Source organism: Tiliqua scincoides, chromosome 1 (genome assembly GCF_035046505.1).
Source record: "Tiliqua scincoides isolate rTilSci1 chromosome 1, rTilSci1.hap2, whole genome shotgun sequence".
NCBI classification, from domain to species: domain Eukaryota; kingdom Metazoa; phylum Chordata; class Lepidosauria; order Squamata; family Scincidae; genus Tiliqua; species Tiliqua scincoides.
The window spans coordinates 139,928,259-139,953,217 of NC_089821.1; the positions used below are offsets into that span (position 1 = coordinate 139,928,259).

Genomic DNA, 24,959 nt, shown 5'->3' on the forward strand with positions numbered 1-24,959 from the left:
ATATGATTCACACCAGTGCTGCCGATCTGACCATCTGCTGCTGACCTCCCCTGCCCCATTATACTCCCTCCCCACCCTTCCACTGCTCAGTGCAGAGCTTACATGTTCCAGCATGTGTTGCTGCTTGCACTGGCACCAGCGGGCAGGCTCTGGCCTTCCTGTTGACACTGCAAACAGGCATGCTGTCACAATGTGCTTTATCACACATTCGCAACAGTTTGTACCAGCAAAGCACATGCTCTGGCAATGCAAAAGCCAGATGTGTATCAATAAGGGGATCGAAGAAAGAATCATAGGAGCAGAGTCTGCATGTATTTGAGTATAATACTAGAAAACCTCAAGAGCTTGGTGCTAGAAATTAACCTGAACAGAACGACTAATCTAGGTTCTCCATAGTTTTTGAATGTAGGCAGGTTGATGAGGTCTATGAGAGAAACCTGCTGGAGTTATGCTTGCCAGTTACATCTTTAAATACAAATAATCCTGTATTGTGACTGGAATCTTAATCTCTTCCCTCTCCTCACATAGTGAGGCGGCAGTTTTATAAATGGCAATGGGGAGGAACGGGCAGGCAGAAGGATGCAACTCTACTGACTTCCCCGTTTTGTGCAGTATAACAAAGGGGGTGGGGGAAACTGATATTCAGCTCTTTTTTCTATATATAGTTAAAGGTGTTTTTTTAAGGCAATACAAATATATAACTTCAAAGGGGGGAACAGGGAGGATAAGGGGGTATCCCAGTATTCATGGCCGAAGTTCCACGTCCTAATGCACTTTTGGTGACATCTGCCCATCCTTGCTTGATGGTGCAAGGTGGAATTAGCTGATTGCCTTTTTGGGGTCCAAGTTAGTTTCTTTTCTCTTTGACCTGAGTTGGCTGTGGGAATGAGGATTTTTTTTCCACCTACTGTGCATTGTAATGATGGAGGGATTCCATTGTGAGCTGAGCCAGATGCTTTGCTCAGTCTTCCTTAAATTGGTTACACTGGCCAGGATTAGTGTGGCTTAAGGGGAGGAATGTAGAGTAGGGAATGTTGGTGAGCATCCCAAAGCAACATTTGGAGAGTGAATGGGGCCTTCTTCCTATCAGTTTCTCAGGTCTACTTTCATTTGAGAATATGGGACTCACTTTAGGAGCATGGCTGCCTCACCTTTCTAAAGATCAGGTGTTGAAGACTCAGGCTGCAATCCTGTCCACACTTACCTGGAAGCATGTCCCATTGACTACAGTGGGGCTTAGTTCTGAATAGGCAAGCATAGGATTGTCAGGCATCTTTCATTGAAGGTATTGGCTGTGAGGAGCCAAGAACAATAAGGGTTATTATAGGCTTGGAAACAGGATGAAGTCTCCCAGATGTGGGAGGGAAAAGGCTGCCTACCTTCACCTCACCTGCAAAGGATAGCTGCCCACATTATTTGGGGTGCAGGGGAGCTTGTTTCAAATTGTTCAAGCCCATCCTGTTGCAGATATCTTAATTACAGTATCAGTAAAGTTGTGGGCCTTTATTCATTCAAGAACGTGTGTGTCCTCTCTACATTTCTTGTTCAATGTTAATGTGGTTAACCATGGGTCTTAACAAGATTATAGTAACCCTCTGGTCTATAATGTGTTATATTGAACTGCACACCCTTTTCAGAAGAGAGAAGTTTTACAGCCCAATGGGCTACACCGCCAGCAAAATGCATGTTCCAATGACGCTTTCTGCTCCAAAGTAGCCATAAAGCACACTCCAGAAGCACTAGCTACTGGAGCTTTGGCAGGAAGGCAAAAGCCTTCCCACATACTCTGGTAGATTCCAGAGGACTGCCAAGGCAGGTAAGATAGTCAGGGAGAGTGGAATGGGGATGTGACAGGGTGAGGGAAGGGGGAATCAGGAGGGGGTGGGTTTGGCAATAGCAGTGCCCACCAAATCCTAATCCCCTTCTCATGCCTGGTCCACCTTCATGGATCAATATAGAGTTGTGCCAGCTTGTATTTCCTGTGCAGGTCCAATTTACCCCATGGTGGCTGTTAGGGCTTACCCTGGGGCAAGGGGACAAATGATCCTTACCTCAACTAGACCTCTAGCAACCAAAACTCCCCCATGGGATACAGCTTCCCACAAGGAGTTAGTTAGGATTTGGGCCATCAGCCATGAAATGTGAAGAGATCTCTAAACCACCATTTAATTTCAGAGTCATATATCTTCCATATTGTAGCCACAAGTGGGAGCATATTTTTTTCCTGTTTCCACATGGAAATAGAAGCTTTGGAAATTGCTGCCAGTTCAGGAATTCACGGTGCCAGTTCTTTCCCATGGTAATATGATTCTGCTAACCAGGGACTTGTAAAAATGACAGAAGTACAGCTCAGTAGAAGCAAAAAGAGAGCATTCTGTCCAGTCGTATCTTCGCCTTTTTACCTTTTTGTCACTAAGTACAGTCAATCCTCGATAACTGTGCACTCAGTTCCCATGGATTTGCTCATCTGCAGGAACACAATTGTTACTGTCACGCCATCTGCTGCCTGTTCTCAACTATTCGCAGCCATTCTGAAGCCATGCATAACCATCCTGCAACTTTTTGCAGCGATCCTGCAGCTATTCGTGGTAGCCATTTTGAAGCTGCCACTAACCTTATTGATCCCATACAATCAATGACTCCGTATCTTCAGGTTTGGTATACACTGGATTTTCCAGGAACTTGACTTGACTGCAGTATGCAGATCTCAGCAATATTAAATCTGTAGAAGTAGAGTGTAGTTCAGAAAACTTATGCTGAAGTAAATTGGTTAATCTTTAAGGTGCTACAAAATTGCTTGAACAGTGTGCCACAATATATAATGCGTCATGATGTTTCCATCACTTTCACCCTTGTTCGTTTGGTTTAAAAAATTCTTCCTTTCTTTATTCTTTGTTCTTTTTGAGCCTTAGATCTTTTTTAATTTCTTGAAATCTTAGAGAATATCATGGAGGTTTCTGACATTTGCCATAGGCCTGGGGATAGCCATGTGAAGAAAACTTGTCTTACAGTGATTATTGTATTTCATGTCCATGTAGTTAAAGTATGTGTGAATTCAACTGCGTACAACTCTTTATATAAGAATTTGCTTATCCATGAGGGGCAGAATTGCCACCTTCTCTCATTATCTGTGCCTCTGTTCTCATTATCTGCTTTGCACAGAACTTCCAGAGGCTGCGACCTTCAAAATGGTGTCTGTGACCAGCGCAGACTCCTTTAGAATGGCTGGCAGAAGCTTCTGCCAGTCATTTTAAAGGGGCCTGCACTGCTTGCAGTTGCCATCCTGAAGGTTCCTGCAGCCTCTGGAAGGTCTCTGCAGCATTCAGAGATATTTTGGCACTTCCTGCTGCACTCTGTGGGCTTCCTGAGGATCTCTGATTCATCTTATGGCAGAGAAGCTACACCTTCTCCTGGGGGTATCCCTTGTATCTAACCCTATTGCTCCCATAGGGTCAATGGTTCATTATCTGTGAATTTGCTACCCACTAGGGTTTCCAGGAACCTAACCCTAGCGGATAACGAGAACTGACTGTATATAGGCAAAGGAATGAGCTATATTGTATCTGTGTCCAAATCTTTGACATGAGGCAGAGGGAAAGGGTTGGTCATAGAGCAGAGCTCAAATAATTTTTCTTGTACAATAGCTGTATCTTTTGTAGAAAATTCAGTATGCTCGTAATCATTACTTTTTACTGTAGTAGATAGTTTAACAATATTTATATAACACCTTGTATCATATGATTGAGACATTTTGAAAAATCAGTTAATCCTCAACACTTGCACAAATGTGACAGTGTTATTACCCCCCTCATATTTCTGATTAGAAGTTCAGATGCAGAGAGAGATTTGCCTAAAGTCACATAGCAAGCTGTTAGCAAAGAATGAAAAAGTGCCCAGAATTTTTAGATATTTTATTCGTAACCATCAGATTGAGTTTGTACCATGTGAATTTGAACCACAAAAAAATCTTATAGCAGGAAATATAGGAAGAAAATGTTTATTAAAACATGATGAGCCAGCTTTTTTTCTTAGTTTAATCTTGAGAAAAAGATAGATATCAACAGATAAAGAGTATCTTATAAGCACTAGACACCCTTTATATGGCCAATCTGTTTTGTATGAATCAGATTAATAGCAGCATTCACATGTGAACATCTGACAATCCAAATAAGTGTTCAAAAACTTTTATTGTCATTGTTGAGTCATTTTAATGTGAATTTTGATAATGGTCTTACAGCCCAATCCTAACTTTCCAACACCAGTGCAGCTGTGCCAATGAAGCCTGTGGTGGGGGGGGGCAGTCAGGGAGGCCTCTTCAAGGTAAGGGAATGTTTGTTACCTTCCCTTGAGGCTGCATTGTAGCTGCATCAGTACTGGGAAATTTGGTTAGGGTTGGGCTGTTAATTTTATTTCCCAGCATTGATTTATACATACCTGAAAAGTGAGGAACTCTGTATTGGAACTGAATTCAACGGAAACATTCAGCATTCATATATAATATCAACGTTCACCACATCTCAGACACTGAACTCCACATCAGTGGCTTGTGGTGTGGTGAAAGGAAAACCTTGTTCCAAATAAGAACATAGGAACAGCCCCCTGGATCAGGCCATGGGCCCATCTAGTTCAGCTTCTTGGCTAGCTATAATTGAACTGCATTTTCTTTCCAATAGAAGAGAATGCCAGCACATCAATTTCACCAGATGAAACTATTGTGACACTCTTATAAACACTTATATTCATTTTTGTTATAATCTATTTAAAATAAAGTTTATTGGCCACCTAATCCTACCCAGCTTTCCTATGCCAATGTATCTGCAATGCAGCCCCGAGGTAAGGGAACAGACCTTGTTGGCATGGCTGCATCGGTACTGGAAAGTTAGTGAGGACTGGGCTGTAAAAACCTCTGAGATCCCAGTTCTAGGACTCACCCAAGATCTCCACTATGAAACCTGAGCCATTGTACCAAATGTTGTTCTTTCTCCTTCTGCTCCCTGGACTCAGGAGGAGAAGGGAAGCAGTGGAGAGGAGAGGAAGGTGGTGAACTAAACTGTCTCTTGAGCTGTAACGCTCTAGTCTCATCACTTCTGCACTTCCTTTCTATTCTCTTCGTCATCATCCCCCCCAAAAATTGAGGAGGCAGAGCAATAAAAGTGGGCAGACAAAGATGGTGGTAGGCTGGACCTCATGAAATGCCTGGCACTGGCCAGTCCAAATGATAGTCTCACTGGTCCTGATCAATCACGTGTAGGAGTTTGAATGCTCGTGTCCAAGTAGCCTGCAGTTTTTTTTGTAGCCAATATACAGACAAGAGTTTAAAAATCCAGTTTCAACATAAGCTTTTATCATCTTCATCCTTGTACAAAGCAGCAATGTGTGTTGAGTGTGACATCCCTACTTTCCACATGCACAGCAATATGGTGCACTTTTGTTTGGTTAGGGATCAGAGCATGGATGAAAGTCAAAAATGGATGAATGTCATAGCATAAACTTATTCAGCATGCAAGTTTATTTTGGCCAGCAAAAATAATAAATAACTGACTATATAACACCTGCTAATGCATGTGAAAGAAAAGAAACATAAGAACGTTGATAAACATAGTGGAAGTTTGAATGAAATCAGACCAAAGGAAAAAACAGGTGGACAAAATTTAAAATGTGGTAATAATTGAAAGCAAAGTGATGAAAGTCAATGTACTGCTGTGTTCCATTTGGATGTACTTTATTAGAACTCCTGGTTAAGTTATTGTATTGTGTTGTATTGCTACCTCCCACTTCGATTACGTAATAGCCAAGGTAATATTCATTTTGGTGGATTAAGGTAGGTCAGTATTACTGAGATAATATTTTCAAAATGTATTAAACACCCAAAGAGCTCTGAATGCATGCACACTTATTATTGTTGTGATTGTTCTTGCAGGGTTGGATCCAAAGGTGCCTTGCCTAAGCAGAAAGGCACTTCCAGTACAATTTCTGCCTATTACCCTTCTCACTGCAGCCTCCCACAACCCATCTCACACCATTCTGAACTATCATTCATCCCTCTGCTGGGAGACAGAAGGGGTTGCAGTGAGGAGGAGATGACTGAAATGCTTCTTTGCACAAGTAGAACTCTGTTTGCAAACCACGGAGGCATTTCCATGTTGAAATTGTGATATAGGCTATCCCTGAAAGGGTATCATATCAGTGCATTCCTTATCTGTTGATGGAACAGATATGTACCTAATCTGTACAGATATGTAGATCATTACATGTATTTACATGTAAACTATTATCAGCTAGGGCTTCTAAAAGGAGGGAAATAATTTATACTACAGCCTGTGGGAAGTGGCTTTAAGCCAGCTTCAGCATATGCCATGCATTTGACTGTTTTCACAAGTGACATAAACCTGTTTTTGCATATCCCATATCTGTAAATCTAATGAAAAACCTAAAGTGACTAGATTTGAATTTAAAATTACTGCCTTCCACTTTTTAGTTTGCATTCACATCATTTACAAGTAATTTATTTGAAACTGAAAGGCAGCTTAATGTCACTTTTGAAAATGACTTGATATTTAATGAGCTCAGTCCTGCATTTGGAGAAAACTAGAGTTGGTGGAAAGATTTATTGTTGCTTATAAATAGATTGTTGGTACTCTGTGCATGTCAAATTGTGGTGCAAGTAATAGTAGGGATTTTCAACTGTTGGGTAAGACAATGTGTTTTTGTTACTCTAATTCTGTATTTAGGATTACAGTAGAGCATATACTACCAGTACCAGTATATGTATGGTACATGTATAGTACCAGTAGAAATGAGTGGTGTTTTATATATTCTGGATTCTGCCTATGGTTCATAGTCAACTGATCCAATTCAGCATTGGACTGATTCTTGAATTATCTATTGGACATTAATAGCTGATCGTGTTGATGTATATGTTTTCCAGTTTAATTCTGTGACAATATTGAAAGTAAACTTTGAAAACCATTTTGCTGTTTACCTATGGCCAGAATGCAAAGAGGCCCAGACTTGTGCAGTTGGCAGCTTGCCAATTTGTGTACAGCCCTTTGTGCTCTAAAGGCAGAAACAGCCCAGAGCCTCCATGTGGTAAAGGAGACCTCAGAGAGGAATTAGCAGGACCATAAACCAACAGTCCTCACGAAGCCCAACTGGCTTCTGTTTACTTTTCATGTTACTCTCTTAACAACAGGAGCCTTTTTGACCATACAACAGGTTGGTTTGCTGCCTGGAAAAGTCCTTCTCCCAACCTGAGTTCCTAAACTCAGCTTTACACAGGGCACCACAAAATTAACAAGGCAAGTTTGGTAGGTCAAACCAAAGACACTTTACACACCCAGCACAGTTGGTCTCCCCAACCTAGTGGGTCAGTTCCAGCCTCAGAAGTAATTAACTGGCTTAAACAAGGCATACTCTGCAGCAGTTCTTTCTCTCCCAGCCTGGGCTCCACACTGGCTGCACACAGGGAGTTAACAACTGGCTTACGCAAGGCATAATTTTGGTGGGTAGAACCGAGTCAAACTAGAGTTCAGGTACAGTTTACGCACAGGCCAGTTTACCAGATCCCTTCCAGTTTCCTTCATGAAAAACACAGCTGTAAATAGAGAAAGTTTATTGTAGGATTGAAGCAAGTTACACCACAAAAGGACAGGTACTTCAAAGATTAGGAATTTTGAGAGCATACAACACACAGCAACTTAAAAATAATAAAAAGCTAACTCCTAACACTATCACTCACCAAAGTTCACTAACATGTAGTCCTTAAGTCAGTAGTACCACAGTCAGCACTGCCTAGGCTAGGATAACGGGCTCAGGACAAAAGCTAGAACAAAGGGACTTGCCAGAAGGTGATTTTTATAACAAACATGAACTCAGCAGCCAATCGGCACCAACTGAACTTTCTAGAAGGCTACATGATATTTAACTTCTCACTCATAGTGACTACCCCTCCCATCCTGAAAACCCGCAGCAGGAACAAGTTTGTAATCAAGGTGTCCTTGGCCAATTAGCCACTCTCTGGGAACTCACTATCACAAAGATTAGGGCTGGCCACTCCCCTAGCTCACAGGCACAGGTTCTTCTGGTATGTTTTAATTAGGAACATCTCACACTCCAAGCTGCTTCCAGCTAACATGGCTTGAAGCAGAGGCCTGCATTTTGCTTTTTACTCCCTTTGCCTTTTTTGTGACACTCTGGAAACTTGAGGTGGCATGCCAAATGCTGAACCCCCCCCCCCCCCCCCGCAACAGAGGATGTGTCAGCCTCTCCTCCTCCCACTTTCCAGTGTTTCTGCTCAGCACTCTCTGTATTTTTCTTCCTTTCTGTCCCCCTCTTCCTTTTCCGATCCAGGAACTGGAAGGAGAAGCGGTAGAGGCCCCCACTGATCTGCAGCCTGAGGCATCCACTTCATTTGGCCTCATGAATGGGCCAGCCCTGCCTGCATGAACCTTCAAACTTGGAGGGCAACTACTTAGGGATTGTGGCAGAGATTCTCAATTTGGGGCATCACTATGCCCCCGCCTGAGAAGCCCTGCCTCTGGCCCCTGAAGGGGTGGGGGAAAGGGGAGGCAGCTGCACAATCCCCAGGATTGTGCTGCTGCTGAGGGTGGGGGGGGGGGTTACCTGGAGCCTTCTCTACATACACTTAGCTTGGGTCTCTAACTCCCAAGGAGAACCGAGGGATTATGGGATTACTGAAATGGAAAGGGAACAAAAATGATAAACTGCCTACAGCAGTGTTTCTCAAACTGTGGGTCAGGACCCACTAGGTGGGTCATGAGCCAATTTCAAGTGGGTTCCCATTCATTTCAATATATTAGACTTGATGCTACCATGGTATGTGATTGCATTTGGGGAAATGTTACAGGCTTGTACTTTCAACAAGCTTCTACCGTGTTTCCCCGAAAATAAGACACTATCTTATTTTTTGGGGTTCAAAAAACACACTAGGTCTTATTTTCAGGGTAGGTCTTATTTTTTTTCAGAAGTCTGTCCCTTTACAGTTAATGGGACTTACTCCCTGGACGGTGTGGAGAGGGTGTCACCTCAGCACCCAGGAGGATGCCTGCCTTGCCTGGCTACTCAGTTCCTTTATAGTTAATGGGACTTACTCACTGGAAAGTGCGGAGAGCCTTGGCAGGGTTGCCTCGCTTGCTGCTTCCCACCTCAGCTCCTCCTCAGCTTCCTCTGCCCAAGGTAGCACAGCAGGAGCTTTCTAGGGAACACGGGAGTGCAATGTTCCCGGTCACGTCCACCCGCCCCTGCCTAAGGACCCCTTCTGTGCCCCCCCCCTGTCCCGGCCCTGATCACAACTAGGTCTTATTTTTGGGGAAACTGGGTATGTATATCCTTTTAACAGTGATAGTAAATGACTTACTCCTGGGTAAGTGTGGGTAGGTTTGCAGCCTAGGATAGTTAAAAATGTTCCTGCTTGATGATGTCATTTCCAGTCATGACATCACTTCACCCAAACCCAACACTTCCATCACTTCACCCAAACCCAACAGATTCTCATTCTAAAAAGTGGGTCCTGGTGCTAAATGTGTGAGAACTACTGGCCTACAGCCATTTGGATTCTGACCATGATACTTCAGTCATTTGGGGCTGAAATATATATTCATATATTATTTTGTTGCAATAATTTAGAAAACCCTTTTACAGGCAGATTTACCTCTGAATATTGCTATCTGCTACATGCACATAAAATGTATCTACTTTTTTAATAGGGAGAAATACTGAAGAAGAAGAAGCTATGATGCAAGAATGGTTCATGCTGGTCAATAAGAAAAATGCCTTAATAAGAAGAATGAATCAGCTCTCCCTTCTGTAAGCATATACACTGATTTCCAGTTACAATGCTAAAAATTGCAATGCTTAGATCTGTTGTTTCCTTTCTGTAGAGATTCAAAATGTTTCTTCCAGGGTTCAGTTCTGGGTTTTTTTTTTTGCATGAATCATGTAACTTTTCTAGTATTTCCATTGCTGTATGGATAGGTGCATTTTGATAACTTGTTTTTATTACACTTCTTTCAGTTGTTTTCTTTTTGTTGTTTGCTTTAAATAATATTACATTTCTAAAAAGAGTGGTGCCAAAACTCCACTCTATCTGGAAGGCATACACCCAGTCTCAGAAGCCCTGTCTTGTACACCCAGGTATATGAAGGCTGCTGGTGGCTGCTGAATGGTCTGAAAGCTATACCCTTGAGAGAACAAGCACTCCTGTCCATGGATGAAATGGGTAGCAGGACCATGTCCTGGAGAACCCTCTTTCATATTTTACTATTTACACTACTTAAGAAAAATATATACATGGTTCTTTCCTAGTTACATACTACAGTGCAATCCTAGGCAAGCCTACTCAGAAGCAAGTCCCATTAAATGAAACAGACTTACTCTCTGCGAAGTATGTATAGGATTGCTGTCAAAGGGCCAAACCTATCCAACTTTCCAGCTTCGATGCAGCTGTACCAAAGGGGCGTGCACTGCATCCTGCAATATGGAGGCAATCATGGAGGCCTCCTCAAGGTAAGAGAATGTTTGTTCCCTTACCTTGGGGCTGCATAGTGGCTACATCAGTGCTAGAAAGTTGGATAGAATTGGGTCCTAAGTTACCTTCATCCATTTCTTTTGTAACCCAACATATTACTAAGTTTATTTTATATCAAATGGTCCCATACATCCATTAAGTCTGAAGATATGTAGGGGCAGCACTTTAGGAACAAATAGGTAAATCTTTGGGTACCTAGAATCTTGATTTCCTGATGAGCAAACATGAACATATTATATGTTCTAATGGATTACAGCAGCATATAGTTATATTGATTATAATAGTGCTAGTGAATTAAACATGGTATGAGGAAAAAATTAAACTTTAGTGATATTCTCAAAATGTGCCTCTGTTTGTGTATGTGAGAGAGAGACTAAAGAAAATCTATGGCTTGTGACATGCCAGAATAGACAATCCTGCAAAGTAAGTGGCCCATCTTAAAATAAGGGACATCTGGCAGTGCTCATTCTGCCTAAAGAAGGTTTTGTGCTTGTGTATCATTTGTTCAGAGTAGCTTAAACCTAAAGAGAAAAGTCAGTTATGAGTCCTAAAAATCAATGTAAATTAAAGGTTCTTTCAAGTGTTTAATGATTTAGTAATTAACATATTGATGAACTTTTGCCTAGGGAAAAAGAACATGACCTAGAAAGACGGTACGAACTGCTGAACAGAGAGTTAAGAGCAATGCTTGCTATTGAAGGTAAGAAATGTTTTAAAAGTTGGACTTCTGTCTGTAAAAGAATTCTGTTTTTAGATATACTAATCAAATATAGTGTTGCCATTTCTCAACCAAACACGAACATGTGTAAACAAGGGTGTGTAGACCCTCTTAAAACAAATTTGAAAAAAAAGAATAGTGAAAAAACACTGGTAGGTTAGTTTTTCCCCACATTTGTGATTTATTTTTTTTTTAGGGTGAAGTGACATTAGCTTTGACATAAGAATGCTGATTTTGTCTTGATACAAAACCAAAGGAATGACCCAGACACATCAGATTCATTATTTTTACATCTTAAACATTTGTTAGCAACAGCCCTTCCATAAAATAAAAGACCTCATCCATCTTCGTTATGAAAATATCACGCACGTGTCAACTAAATATTTCATCAAAGAAAATGACAGGATTAGTGCAATCCTTTGGACATATTTTCTTCATTCTCTGTAGCTCTTTGAGAGGCCAGTCATCTCACCTGAATGAAAACCCATGAACAGATTGACATAGGGGATAAATTAAACAATTGCCTGCTCTTCATAATGCTTTTAAATGAATTGTTCAATAATCCTGATGATTCATAATAAAAGTAAACATCCAGATAGGTTAAACCACTACTTTACCTTATTTTGTTATTTAAATTTTCTGCATTTTTTATAAAGCTGTTCTACTTACACCTTTCAGGCACAAATTCTGCATTTACAGTTCAAAGATGTTTGCTTAAAAGTTAATCCGCTGGGCTCTGTAAAATGGACCTTTTGTCTAATCAATGCAAATTGATTTTGCTATTCTATATTGACCTCTTAACCCTTTGACTGTCCATGGTAATTTCTTTCTTCACCTGATAACGTACCTGATCCATAATAAATCAATTCTAATTAGTTTAGAGACATCACTGAAAGCATAAGTTTTGGAGAAAAAGGCATGAGGTGTCAGGTAGCTTTCTAATCTACCTCTTCATAGTTTCTTGACAAAGGAACTGCAGGAATCCTGAATAAAATCTTAACCTAGGTTGTGTGCACTGCTTTCCAAAATGGAATTTGACAACTAAAATAATTAAATATAAAAATGGGGAAAAAATTTTGAGCCCAAGCATCTCTATCTTAAGGTTTTCAAGCCTCTTAAGCATCTCTTAACTTTTAAAGCATATAAAACATTTTCAGGAATAAGAGCCTGGAAAAATGTATTCTTTTTTTCCTTAATTTGCATTGCAGCTGTCATTGTTACAGTCCTAATTATGGGTTATATCTTAAGTTTACGCAAAGCACAGCTCTGTCGTCAGCTTCTTCACCTTGTGAAAGGACTGTGACATGCTTAGGTGGGGCACCTTGCAGGAGGTGGATCACAGGAGGGCACCTTGCAATGAGCAGAAGGTATTTCCAACAATGGAGCTAAACTCCATCCAAACTTAGATACAACCCAGAAGTGTTTGTTCGTGGGGTTTGAAGTGGATGATGTGGTTTGATCACATTTTGGTATTTAGATTTTGGCCATCAGTATTCACTTGTGAGTATTGACCAGGAGCATCCAGAGTAGTGTTTGTGCAATATGCAGTACTGCAAGACACCTTCACTGTTCTTGTCCTCTGAAGGTTTTTTCGTTGACTTGCAAGTCACTGCTGAGTATGAGAGCACACTTGACAATGGTGTGAGATTTGGCATGGAAGGCAGGAAGAGGGGAAGTGGAACCCACAAGTGGAATTCCATTAGTGGTTACTAGATAGTTTCCTCTAGTTCTGTAGCCCCTCCCCCATGATGCATTCCACACTATTGCTGAGGGTTCCCCAATACTCAAGAATGATTTTTGAGAAGATTCAGGAAGTTTCAACAGGGAAGAAAAGAGGTCTTGAGCAAGTCTTGCTCTGGATTCCATCTTTGTTTCGTATGGTTATACAGATTAATGTTCCAGCAGTCTAAACGTCTAAACAACACAGTCCTGGAACGTGCTGGAATCCCTAGCATGTATGCACTGCTGAAACAGAGACGCCTGCGTTGGCTCAGTCATGTCGTGAGAATGGATGATGGCCGGATCCCAAAGGATCTCCTCTATGGAGAACTCGTGCAAGGAAAGCGCCCTACAGGTAGACCACAGCTGTGATACAAGGACATCTGCAAGAGGGATCTGAAGGCCTTAGGAGTGGACCTCAACAAGTGGGAAACCCTGGCCTCTGAGCGGCCCGCTTGGAGGCAGGCTGTGCAGCATGGCCTTTCCCAGTTTGAAGAGACACTTGGCCAACAGTCTGAGGCTAAGAGGCAAAGAAGGAAGGCCCATAGCCAGGGAGACAGACCAGGGACAGACTGCACTTGCTCCCGTTGTGGAAGGGATTGTCACTCCCGAATTGGCCTTTTCAGCCACACTAGACGATGTTCCAAAACCACCTTTCAGAGCGCGATACCATAGTCTCTCGAGACTGAAGGTTGCCAACAACAAAGTCTAAACGTGTGCCCTAAGTTGTTTACCTGCAATATAAATGTAATATTATGTGACAAACATTGCTATGCTATATGACTATGTATGGTGCAGCAGTTGGTATGCCTCACACAGCACTGCAGCATACAATTCCATTGGGAACCCAGGAGGCAAGGAAGTAAAAAACCTGCTCCTTTATTTTCATAGCACCCACATGAAGTGTCTCAATATCTTTGCTTTTACGAACTGTAAGCATAAATCAGGTGTCCAAATCTGAAATGCAGATACTATCCATCCTTTCAATTAAATGCATATTCAGATGTGCATTGCATTCATGAACCACTGAATAGCTTTCACAAGAGTTTCTGCATCAGCTTCCAATAATTCCTTAGTAATTGAAAGTATGGTAGATTCAATTGACAAGAAGTAGGTTCAGGGCAATTGTCCTCTCTTGCAGAACTACACTTGCAAGCCAGCCTGCCAAAGGACTGTAGTATCTCTAACAGAAGGTATCCAAAATAGCAGACATCTTTTTCTCTTTTGTGATTAACACAAGACTCCGAGGCCAGTCCAAGACATTTTGCCAATCCAAGCAGCTGCAGCACACAAAGAGCTGTTCCTCGAGATCCCCTATGATGTCACAGATTATCCAGGAGCACAGCTCTTCACTTGTGCATAGCAGCTGCTTCCTACACAATGCCTCTCGGAATCTGGGATTCATTTCTCAGATCGTACACCATAACTGCACCAGTACAAGCCATTATAAAAGCACTGCAAAGCACTTTGTGATGGTGTAGCAGTTGCTGGCGCCAGCAGGAAGGCCTACACTGGCCCATGCACACCAGAAGGAGCAGCATGCACCAGACGTTGTGGGTTCTGTGCTGAGCAGCACAGGAGTGGGGGAGAGTGAGGCAGGGGTGTAATGGGGCAGGGAGAGGGCAGGGGCAGGTGAGCAGCTTGGGGCTGGGAGGGATGGGCTTGGCGGCAACAACTTGTTCGGCATCCTATTCCGCTTTCCGGGTCTAATCTGCTGACAAGGGTCAGCAAGGACTTGCACCAGCTAAAGAGTTCACACAGGTCTGAATGGACCCATTGCTCATGCTGGGGCTTTCCCCAGGGCAAGATGACAAATATCCCCTTACCATTTCTGCCTAATAAATTCCCCTATGGGATTTGCTTGGCCGCCCAGCAGTTCCTTCCTCCATATGTCCTTTCCAATTTCCCTCTTTTTTTTTTTAATCCAGGAAGTATGGGGGGAGGAAAGGGCAACTGTGGCAGAGGAAGATGACAGCAGAGGCAGGCAGGCAGAGGCAGACTGAGGAGGCGCCCCCCTCTCCCCACTAATCCACTGCTTAAGTTCTCCCTTGTTTGTTTCTCTGAACAAAACACAGATCTCTATTTTTAATCCTACTCATAATGTTTGTGTAAATACTCTTGTTCCATTTTATATTTTATTTAGGATTGGTTGGAAATTCAACTGTAATTTTTAAAATTTCCTCTGAAGAAATAATTCTTCTGAATAATTACAAAAAAAAAGTTATGACAAAAAGGGAAACTTTATTTTGTAATTATTCAGAAGAATTATTTCTTCAGAGGAAATTACGTTGCATGAATAAGAACTCTCAGATTCTGTTGTTTGTCAATAACTATCTCGTGCATGTGTAAAATATGAAGAAGAATTTGTATACCACTAATGCAAAGTTGGCAGTCCTTTGGATATTGGGTATGTGGGATGAAGGAGCAATGTTAGTAAAGTTTAAAGAAGTCATTCAAATGACTAACTTGTATTTATTGATTTAGCGTATGGCGTATAATACATGGACTTTTATATCAATTAGTCTAGATCAGATGTCAGTGTCCAGTTCATCCAGCCATTCAAGGACAGAGTAACCTTCTTTGAAAAAGTCAGACAATGGGCCAGTAAAACACCCTGTTTTGCAGCCAGACACAATGTGGTTTATGGTTTGGTGAGAGAACCTACAATCATACTATGGGGTAGATATTAGCCCCTATTTGAACACTGAGTCCTGACTAACACCACATAGGGTACAGATCCTGTTCAAAGTTTTCCAGTGCTGGTGAGGTAAGTTGAAACCTGGCACCTTAAGTGTAGGATCATCTATATAACTACCCATTTCTGGGTGTTCAACTGCCCATGTAGCTTTCCATTCAGCATTGATGTTAAAATTGTTGTGCAGATGTTGTGTGAGTGCCAGAGAAGGCTTCCTGGATTTAAGCCTTCGGATTGATAGATGAGGAAGATCGGCATGTACTGGTAAAAGTGGGTTGTTGGTGATTTTTCTATATTCTTTCACTAAAGCCTCTTGTCTTCATAGGGCTGGTGGTGCTATGTGACTCAAAACATTGAGGGATCTTATAAGGCCGCTTAGGGTTATAGATGCACGTTTACATTCACAATGCCTGCTGATTACAGATAAAGACAGTTTTTGGGGGGCACCAGCCTGCCTTGCTAATTGGAGCAGTTTCTGGGCACCAACATTGCTTTCTGAGGTGCTTCTGATTAGGACTTTCAATGAGGTAGAGACAATGTCTAACAATCTGACTGTTAAAATAACTGTGTCTTTGCAGTAGAATGCACTGCCAGCAGGGCTTGCCTCTAGCCGTAGAAGAGGATTCTTATTTTTGCAAGCAGTACTAACTCTTCCCAGCAAAAATCACAAACCAACATATAATCTCATTAAGTGTTGAAAGGAACAAACCTTACCTATTTCATGATGTGTTTCACTTAAACCAGCAGAAAACCCTTGTGGAATCCAGTTGTGTCATGTAAGCAAAGTATAAACATTAAGCAACCACCAGCTGAATATCGGGAAGCTTTAGACTTAAAAACATACTCCACTTACCTTGGTGCATGGATTGCCCTTCTTCACATTTAATGCTTCCATAGAAAAGATAAGGTTCGTGTTTTTGCACACCTGGAGGGGGAGGAGGTGTTTTATTTTTTGTGCCCAAGAAATGGAGCTCCTTTAAAATTTTGTACATCTTGATTCATTCTTGGCTCTGAGCTTGAAGTGGGTGCTCTTCTTAAAAGGATTTATGCATAGGTTCACTATTTTTGTAGTTATGGTTTATATGATAAGCTTTTTATATTTAAAATCAATATGTAATCCTGTGGAGGAGCTTATCCCCTAAAACCCCATTTGTAAATCTATTTTAGCTTTGTTACACGGCGCTGCCACAGTATTCCATAGATTGATTAGGTTCAGCAGTAGAATCCTATCAAATGGCCTCCTCTGATGATGATGCAAACTCTTTCAGGATTGCTAGTTGACTGGAACTAAAGATAAGGCTTTGACTGCAATCCCCCAATGTGCTCTTTACAAAACTTGCGTTAATTTTCATCAAAAGTGCAAGGCTTATTTTATAGTGACAAGATTGAAGGGATTTTTTTTTACTAGAGAACTTTAGTCATTTTTTCATTACAGTGTTTTTCTGCTACAATACCTCCATCTGTTTTCTTTTTCCAAAGTTATTATCTTTTGTTTAAAAAAAAGAACATTAAAATAGCAAAGGATACAAAAAAAGTGAAATCCTGCATAGCTTAATTCTTGAAACCTTTTATTCTATATATAATTTTAAGATCTACATACTTTAAAAATTGTAGATTGTCAGTGACTGTATAAGCAAAATTTCCCAATACTTAATTGTAAATAAATTGTAAATAAATCTGCAACCCATTTCTTAAATGCATGTTCTTGGGAGTAATCCCATTGATTTCAAAGGAACTTGCTTAGAATTATAGCCCTAAAGCTATAGACTGATGTGTGATGGGTAGAGATGTGTGTTTCCAGTGAGTAAGATAGGATTACAACTGGGCAACACAATCCTAAACTGCCCAGTGCAGCCCTGAGATAAAGGAACAAATCCGATCTCGTCTGATCTCGGAAGCTAAGCAGGGTCAGGCTTGGTTAGTACTTGGATGGGAGACCGCCTGGGAATACTGGGTGCTGTAGGCTTATATCATAGTCTTTCAAGTCTGAAGGTTGCCAACCGGTGCCCAGAGGAGCACCGGCGCCAAATGGCTAACTCTGTATCCTCTGAGCACCGTGGCAGACACAGGAGTCTCCTAGGGCAAGAGGACACTTGTCCCTTTCCCTAGGGTAAGGGCACAGGCCCCATAATGGGCCTCCTCCAATCTGCGTTGGCTATTTTGCCTGACACAGAGCATTGGATCTGGTGGGTCCCACCCCCTCCTGCCCCAGTTTTTCTCCCTGCCCTAGAACACCCCCCTGCCCTGACAAACCTTACTACCCCATAGAGCTCTTTCTTTGCTCCAGGCAGCATCTGTTCAGTGCTGGGCTCCTCACCAACTGGTGCCAGCGCCAGTGGTCCCTACACAGAGGGTGCCATAGATATGCTTTATGGCATGTTTATGACACCCAGTGCCGGCAGTACACTTGTACTAATAATAATAATAACAATAATAATAACAATAACAACTTTATTTTTACCCTGCCTTTCTTCCCGAAGGGACTCAAGGCGGCTTACAACAGGTTAAAACAGATTAAAAACATAGTTTAAAACAAATAAAAACATATTAACCGATATCATAAAAACAGCAGTCAGACAAAAAATAGTTAGGTAAAAAAAGCATAGAGCAGCAGCAAATCATAAGAATCAGGCCTGTAAAAAATATTAAAAGATGTTAAAAAGGCCGAGAACTCAGTAGGCTTATTTAAACAGAAGGGTCTTCAGGCCTCGCCGAAAAGTCTCAAGAAAGGGAGCCATTCTCAAGTCAAGGGGAAGGGCGTTCCATAGCGTTGGTGCACTACTGAGAAGGCCCTATTTCTTGCCGCCGCCCCACGTACCTCCCTAGGCAGCGGCACTTGCAATAAGGCCTTCTCTGGTGACCTAAGAGGACGAGCCAGATTGTACGGGAGTAGGCGATCTCTAAGATACCCTGGCCCAGAGCAGTATAGGGCTTTAAAGGTCAAAACCAGCACCTTGAATTGGGCCCGGAAACGAACGGGCAGCCAGTGCAGCCGCTGGAGAAGCGAACTGACAGAGTCAAATTGCCTACCTCCAGTAACCACACGGGCCACCGCATTCTGCACTAGTTGCAATTTCCGAACCATCTTCAAGGGCAGCCCCACATAGAGCGCATTACAGTAATCTAACCTCGATGTCACCAAGGCATGGATCACTGTGGCCAGGTCTGCACAATCCAAGTACGGCCGCAGCTGAGCGAAAGCCCCCCTAGCCACAGCCACCACCTGGGAATCCAGGAGCAGCTGCAAGTCCAGGTGGACCCCCAAGCTGCGGACCTGCTCCTTGAGGGGGAGTGCAACCCCATTCAGTGCAAGCCGATAATCCAGCACCTGCACCGAGGATTTCCGTACCAGGAGAACCTCTGTCTTATCTGAATTTAATTTCAGCTTGTTAGCCCCCATCCAGATCCTCACTGCCTCCAGACAGCGCTCCAGGCCCTCAACCGCCACCCTGGAATCTGGAAGAAAGGAGAGATAGAGCTGGGTGTCATCGGCATATTGATGGCACCCCACTCCAAACCCCCGGATGACCTCTCCCAGAGGTTTCATGTAGATGTTAAATAGCATGGGGGACAGAATTGAGCCCTGTGGCACCCCGCACCTCAAGGGCCAGGGTGTCGAACAGGCATCCCCCAGCACCACCATCTGGGACCGATCCTCCAAGTAGGAGCAGAACCACCGCAAAACAGTGCCTCCAACTCCCAACTCGGCCAATCGGCCCAGAAGGATACCATGGTCGATGGTATCGAAAGCCGCTGAGAAGTCCAGCAGGACCAACAGTGACGCACTCCCCCTGTCCAGTCCCCGGCGTAGGTCATCCACCAAGACAACCAAGGCAGTTTCCGTCCCAAAGCCTGGCCTGAAACTAGATTGAAAAGGATCCAGATAATCCACTTCATCCAAGACCCTCTGGAGTTGGGATGCCACCACCCACTCAATTACCTTGCCCAAAAACGGGATGTTGGAGACTGGCCGATAGTTATCTAACACAGTGGAATCCAGGGAGGGCTTCTTCAGGAGGGGGCGAACCACTGCCCATTTCAAAGCGAGTGGTAACATCCCCTCCATCAAGGAAGAGTTGACCACCCTCCCTGTCCACTCAGCCAGTCCACCCCGGGCAGCTCTTATCAGCCAAGCCAGGCAAGGGTCAAGCAGGCAGGCAGATGGCCTCACACTCCAAAGGAGTCTGTCCATGTCCTCAGGCTGTACAAGCTGAAAAGAATCCCACAACACTGGACAAGCAGTTGCCAAGGGGACATCGTCAGACATTGTCAATGTGGCATCCAAGTTGTGATGAATACGATCAATTTTATCTGCAAAATGTTGTGCAAACACATCACAGCGGCTGACCGTGTGTTCCTCCTGGTCTGCTGGAGGAGCCTGATGGAGGAGGCCCTGCACCACACGGAACAGCTCTGCCAGACGGTTGTCAGCAGACGCAGTGGTAGCAGAGAAGAATGATCTCTTCGCTGCTACCACCACCACGGAATAGGCTCTATAATGAGCTCTACTCCGATCGGATTCATCCCAAGTTTTCTGCCACCATCACTCTAGACGCCTGCCCTGCTGCTTCATCATTCGCAGCTCCTCAGTGAACCAAGGAGCCGCTCCGAGTCTGCGATGTGGCAGTGGTCGCTCCGGAGCAATCTCATCCACTGCCCTGGTCATTTCCCCATTCCAGAGGTCAACCAGGGCCTCAGATGAGACACCAGTCTTGGCAGTGGGGAAATCCCCCAGAGCCCTCAGGAAACCTTCAGGATCCATTAGCCTCCGGGGGCGGACCATAGAAAACGGTCCCCCGCCTCTGCGGAGGTAGGGAGTCACAACAAGCCTAAACCTCACCAGGAAGTGATCTGTCCATGACAACGGAGTGATCTTGATCTCCTCTACATCCAGATCACTGCCCCCGTGCCCAGCTGTAAACACCAGGTCCAGCACGTGTCCTGCAATATGTGTTGGAGCCAAGATCTTCTGTGACAGGCCCATGGTTGTCATGGCGGCCATGAAATCTGGCACTACTACTACGGCCATGAAATCTAGCACTATTAACAAAAAACGCATTGTGCTAAATTCCATAGTTACGCAAATACACTGCAGCCTGACACTTCTGGATGGAAGGAAACTAAGGCAGCTGTTATCAATCCCCTCCCCTCCATACTCAGCCCTCCCCATTGCCAGCTGCCCTTTCTTTCATGTTTGGGATGCTGATCTTTTAAGAGTTCCACTGGGTGCCAATCTTTTAAGCGTCCAGCCCTATGCGTTTCTACTCAGAAGTAAGCCCCATTGTAGTCAATGGGGCTTACTCCTAGTAAAGTGTGGAGAGGATTGTAGGCTAAATCTCATGCTTTGCTTGGTGGGAAGGCTTGGTTATGTTGATGATAGCCTGCACCATGGGGGGGGGGGAAATTCGGCAAACACTCCTGTCAGGGGTTCATTGCCTGGCCAGCCCCTGCCTTACCTGGAGGTGCAGGGGGGCGGAGGACAGGCAGGGGAGAGCCACAGGAGGCTGAGGGCAGATCCCACCAGTCGTCCCTGCGGGCTGCCAGGGCTGGCAGGGAGCCATGGGTGGGAGGAGGAGCAGCCCCCAGAGAGGCACTCCTCTCTGAAGTGCAGGGGTGCCAGGGGACGGACAGGGGAGAGCCCCAGGCGGCAGTGGGCGCAAACCCTGGGTAACCCCCGCAGACGACCAGGCACTGTGGGGAGCCGGGGGTGGGTGGAATAGCAACCCCCTCGGAGGCCCCCAGCCCCCCACCCGCAGCCAGCCACCCAGGAGGCAGGAAAGAGAGCCAGTGGGGGAGGACGAGCGGGGAAGCACACTGGCCCGCAAGCAGCATCCCCAGGGAGGGCACCTCCCCCCCGGTGGACGCTGCCGGGTCTTCTCACCCCATGGGGGGGCTCAGCCAGAAGCAGGGCGGCGGGGAGGAGGAGCAAGAGCAACATCCATACCGGGTAAGATGGTGGAATGCCTCATCAAAGATAGGATCTCAAAACACATAGACGAACAGGCCTTGCTGAGGGAGAGTCAGCATGGCTTCTGTAAGGGTAAGTCTTGCCTCACAAACCTTATAGAATTCTTTGAAAAGGTCAACAGGCATGTGGATGCCGGAGAACCCGTGGACATTATATATCTGGACTTTCAGAAGGCGTTTGACACGGTCCCTCACCAAAGACTACTGAAAAAACTCCACAGTCAGGAAATTAGAGGACAGGTCCTCTCGTGGATTGAGAACTGGTTGGAGGCCAGGAAGCAGAGAGTGGGTGTCAATGGGCAATTTTCACAATGGAGAGAGGTGAAAAGCGGTGTGCCCCAAGGATCTGTCCTGGGGCCGGTGCTTTTCAACCTCTTCATAAATGACCTGGAGACAGGGTTGAGCAGTGAAGTGGCTAAGTTTGCAGACGACACCAAACTTTTCCGAGTGGTAAAGACCAGAAGTGATTGTGAGGAGCTCCAGAAGGATCTCTCCAGACTGGCAGAATGGGCAGCAAAATGGCAGATGCGCTTCAATGTCAGTAAGTGTAAAGTCATGCACATTGGGGCAAAAAATCAAATTTTAGATATAGGCTGATGGGTTCTGAGCTGTCTGTGACAGATCAGGAGAGAGATCTTGGGGTGGTGGTGGACAGGTCGATGAAAGTATCGACCCAATGTGCAGCGGCAGTGAAGAAGGCCAATTCTATGCTTGGGATCATTAGGAAGGGTATTGAGAACAAAACGGCTAGTATTATAATGCCGTTGTACAAATCTATGGTAAGGCCACACCTGGATTATTGTGTCCAGTTCTGGTCGCCGCATCTCAAAAAAGACATAGTGGAAATGGAAAAGGTGCAAAAGAGAGCGACTAAGATGATTACGGGGCTGGGGCACCTTCCTTACGAGGAAAGGCTACGGCGTTTGGGCCTCTTCAGCCTAGAAAAGAGACGCCTGAGGGGGGACATGATTGAGACATACAAAATTATGCAGGGGATGGACAGAGTGGATAGGGAGATGCTCTTTACACTCTCACATAATACCAGAACCAGGGGACATCCACTGAAATTGAGTGTTGGGCGGGTTAGGACAGACAAAAGAAAATATTTCTTTACTCAGCGTGTGGTTGGTCTGTGGAACTCCTTGCCACAGGATGTGGTGATGGCGTCTAGACTAGATGCCTTTAAAAGGGGATTGGACGAGTTTCTGGAGGAAAAATCCATTATGGGTTACAAGCTATGATGTGTATGCGCAACCTCCTGATTTTAGAAATGGGTTATGTCAGAATGCCAGATGCAAGGGAGGGCACCAGGATGAGGTCTCTTGTTGTCTTGTGTGCTCCCTGGGGCATTTGGTGGGCCGCTGTGAGATACAGGAAGCTGGACTAGATGGGCCTATGGCCTGATCCAGTGGGGCTGTTCTTATGTTCTTAAGAGGCAGGCTGGGGCGCAGAGCTGCTCAGCTGGTGAGCAAGCCTCCCGCAGACTCGGACAGCAGGGCGGGGTTGGCTCCAGGACCAAGTGCTGACTGGGTGAGGGGTGGAGCCGGGAACTCCATAAAGGCCAGGGAGGCCAATGATGAGGAGGAAGCTGGGCAAGGCTAACAGCCAGGAGGAAGGCTGCATGCCCATGAGACCCAGGCTACCTTAGAAGCCAAAGAGGGGGACCCGCGTGAATCTAACCCCCCCTTTTTGAACCTGAGGTCAGTCAGCCTCACCCCAGGGACCTGCCACAGGGTGAGTCTGAACCCCTTTTTGGCCAGAGGACCCTCAACCCCCTCCCCGGGATCTGACAACTCCCTGGGTTTTTTAAAGCAATCCCCTCTGTTGCTACCACACCTGCCCGTGTGTGTGTGTGTGTGTGTGTGTGTGTGTGTGTGTGTGTGAGCGAGCGAGCGCTCGCGGGAAGCTCCACCTTGCTAGCTCCACCTTGCTGCACATGTTCTGGCTACAGCAGTTTTCCGCCCCCCCCTTCCCCTCCTCAGCCTCTTTGCAGGCTCAGGAGCTCCAGGAATGTTACTGTTCCTTGCAAGGGGAACCTCTTCCAGGGCTATTTCCCTGCCTGAGGGAGGCAGAGCCTTTTTGCAGTGTTTTGGGCTGCCTGGAAAAGGAGGCCAGTGCAGGGCAAAGAAGGCAAAGGTGTGTGTTACTTTCAGTACCCCCACCCCATTGTCTTTGAGACAAATCTACAGATAAAAAATCCATGGATAAATAGGCTGCACCTGTATATGCCAGCTCATCAGGAATAATAATAATTAAAGTGACATCCACACAGTATCAGAAGCCACTTTCAAAAGCAGTTTACTGGGTGACGTGGGAGGGAGAGAGAGAGCTCATCTATTTGCACCTGAACCAAGTGTAAATCCCAGTTGGACTCTTGGAATCTGTTTTCTGATTCTTTGAATCTTGGCCAACAAGAATAGTTTTCTATGTAGTAAGATGAAACAGTGAATTGATTTTCCTTAGTTCCAAATTTCAGAAACCTGTAATAAATCACTCCAGTGCTAAGCAACTTCATTTGAAATCAGTAGAACCTGCTTCCATTTAACTGTATTTAGGAATGGGAGTATAAGGAATATTGAAGATGTGTTTTTTAGAAGCTTGCTCAAAAAAGTTCCACTTAAATCAATGAAAGCACTGCTGTATGTGGAAAATGTTGAAAAGTTACACAGTGATAGAACATTTTCACATTTTTTATCTTGGCTCCTTGGATATTATCACTAGTGCAATCAGCAAGGTTGGCACCAACACTGTTCACAAGTTAGACCATAAGACGTTTGCGGGACCATATGTATCTCTACTTTTCTGCATACAATGTATAATGTTTTATAGTAGTAGTTATATTTCTTCGTTTGGTTTTTAAATGTTGGAAGTGGAAAGTAGCATACATATATCAGCATTTTGTCCAAAACAGCTTTTCCCAAAAAAAATTAGAAGGCTAGGGTTAATAGCAAGGTTATGTTTTTGAACAGCAAGCAAAAGACAGACTTAGGTAAGTTTCATATGTTTTCAAAATACCACATTTATTTGGTTATGAGCTATGAAAAATAAATTACAAGACAATCAGGTCTTATTGTCAACTGTTTTATTTAACAAACCGTAATGATCATAGTGATCATGTGTTCATGTGTCTTGCAAAAAGAGCTTTTGTTTAAACAAAAGCATACTTCTGTTGCAATCCTAAATGTGTTTATATGGAAATTAATCCCACTGGGATTTCTTTCCAACTAAATATGTTTGGGACTGATTGTGAAAAAATCGTCACTTCTGCATATTAGTTATATTATAGTTATATTTAAGCCAGAAATGTCTGCTGT

General features: G+C 44.1%; 1 protein-coding gene across 2 annotated transcripts in view; it reads left to right on the forward strand.

Moving 5' to 3' along the window:
* Positions 1 to 24,959, forward strand: part of EHBP1 (EH domain binding protein 1) — a 347,196-nt gene that overhangs the window by 318,758 nt on the left and 3,479 nt on the right. For both annotated transcript variants that reach the window (XM_066638694.1, XM_066638607.1), the window contains 2 exons: positions 9,726 to 9,825; positions 11,173 to 11,246. In XM_066638694.1, coding sequence (XP_066494791.1) covers positions 9,726 to 9,825; positions 11,173 to 11,246 — 174 coding nt within the window. The remainder of the gene's footprint in view (positions 1 to 9,725; positions 9,826 to 11,172; positions 11,247 to 24,959) is intronic.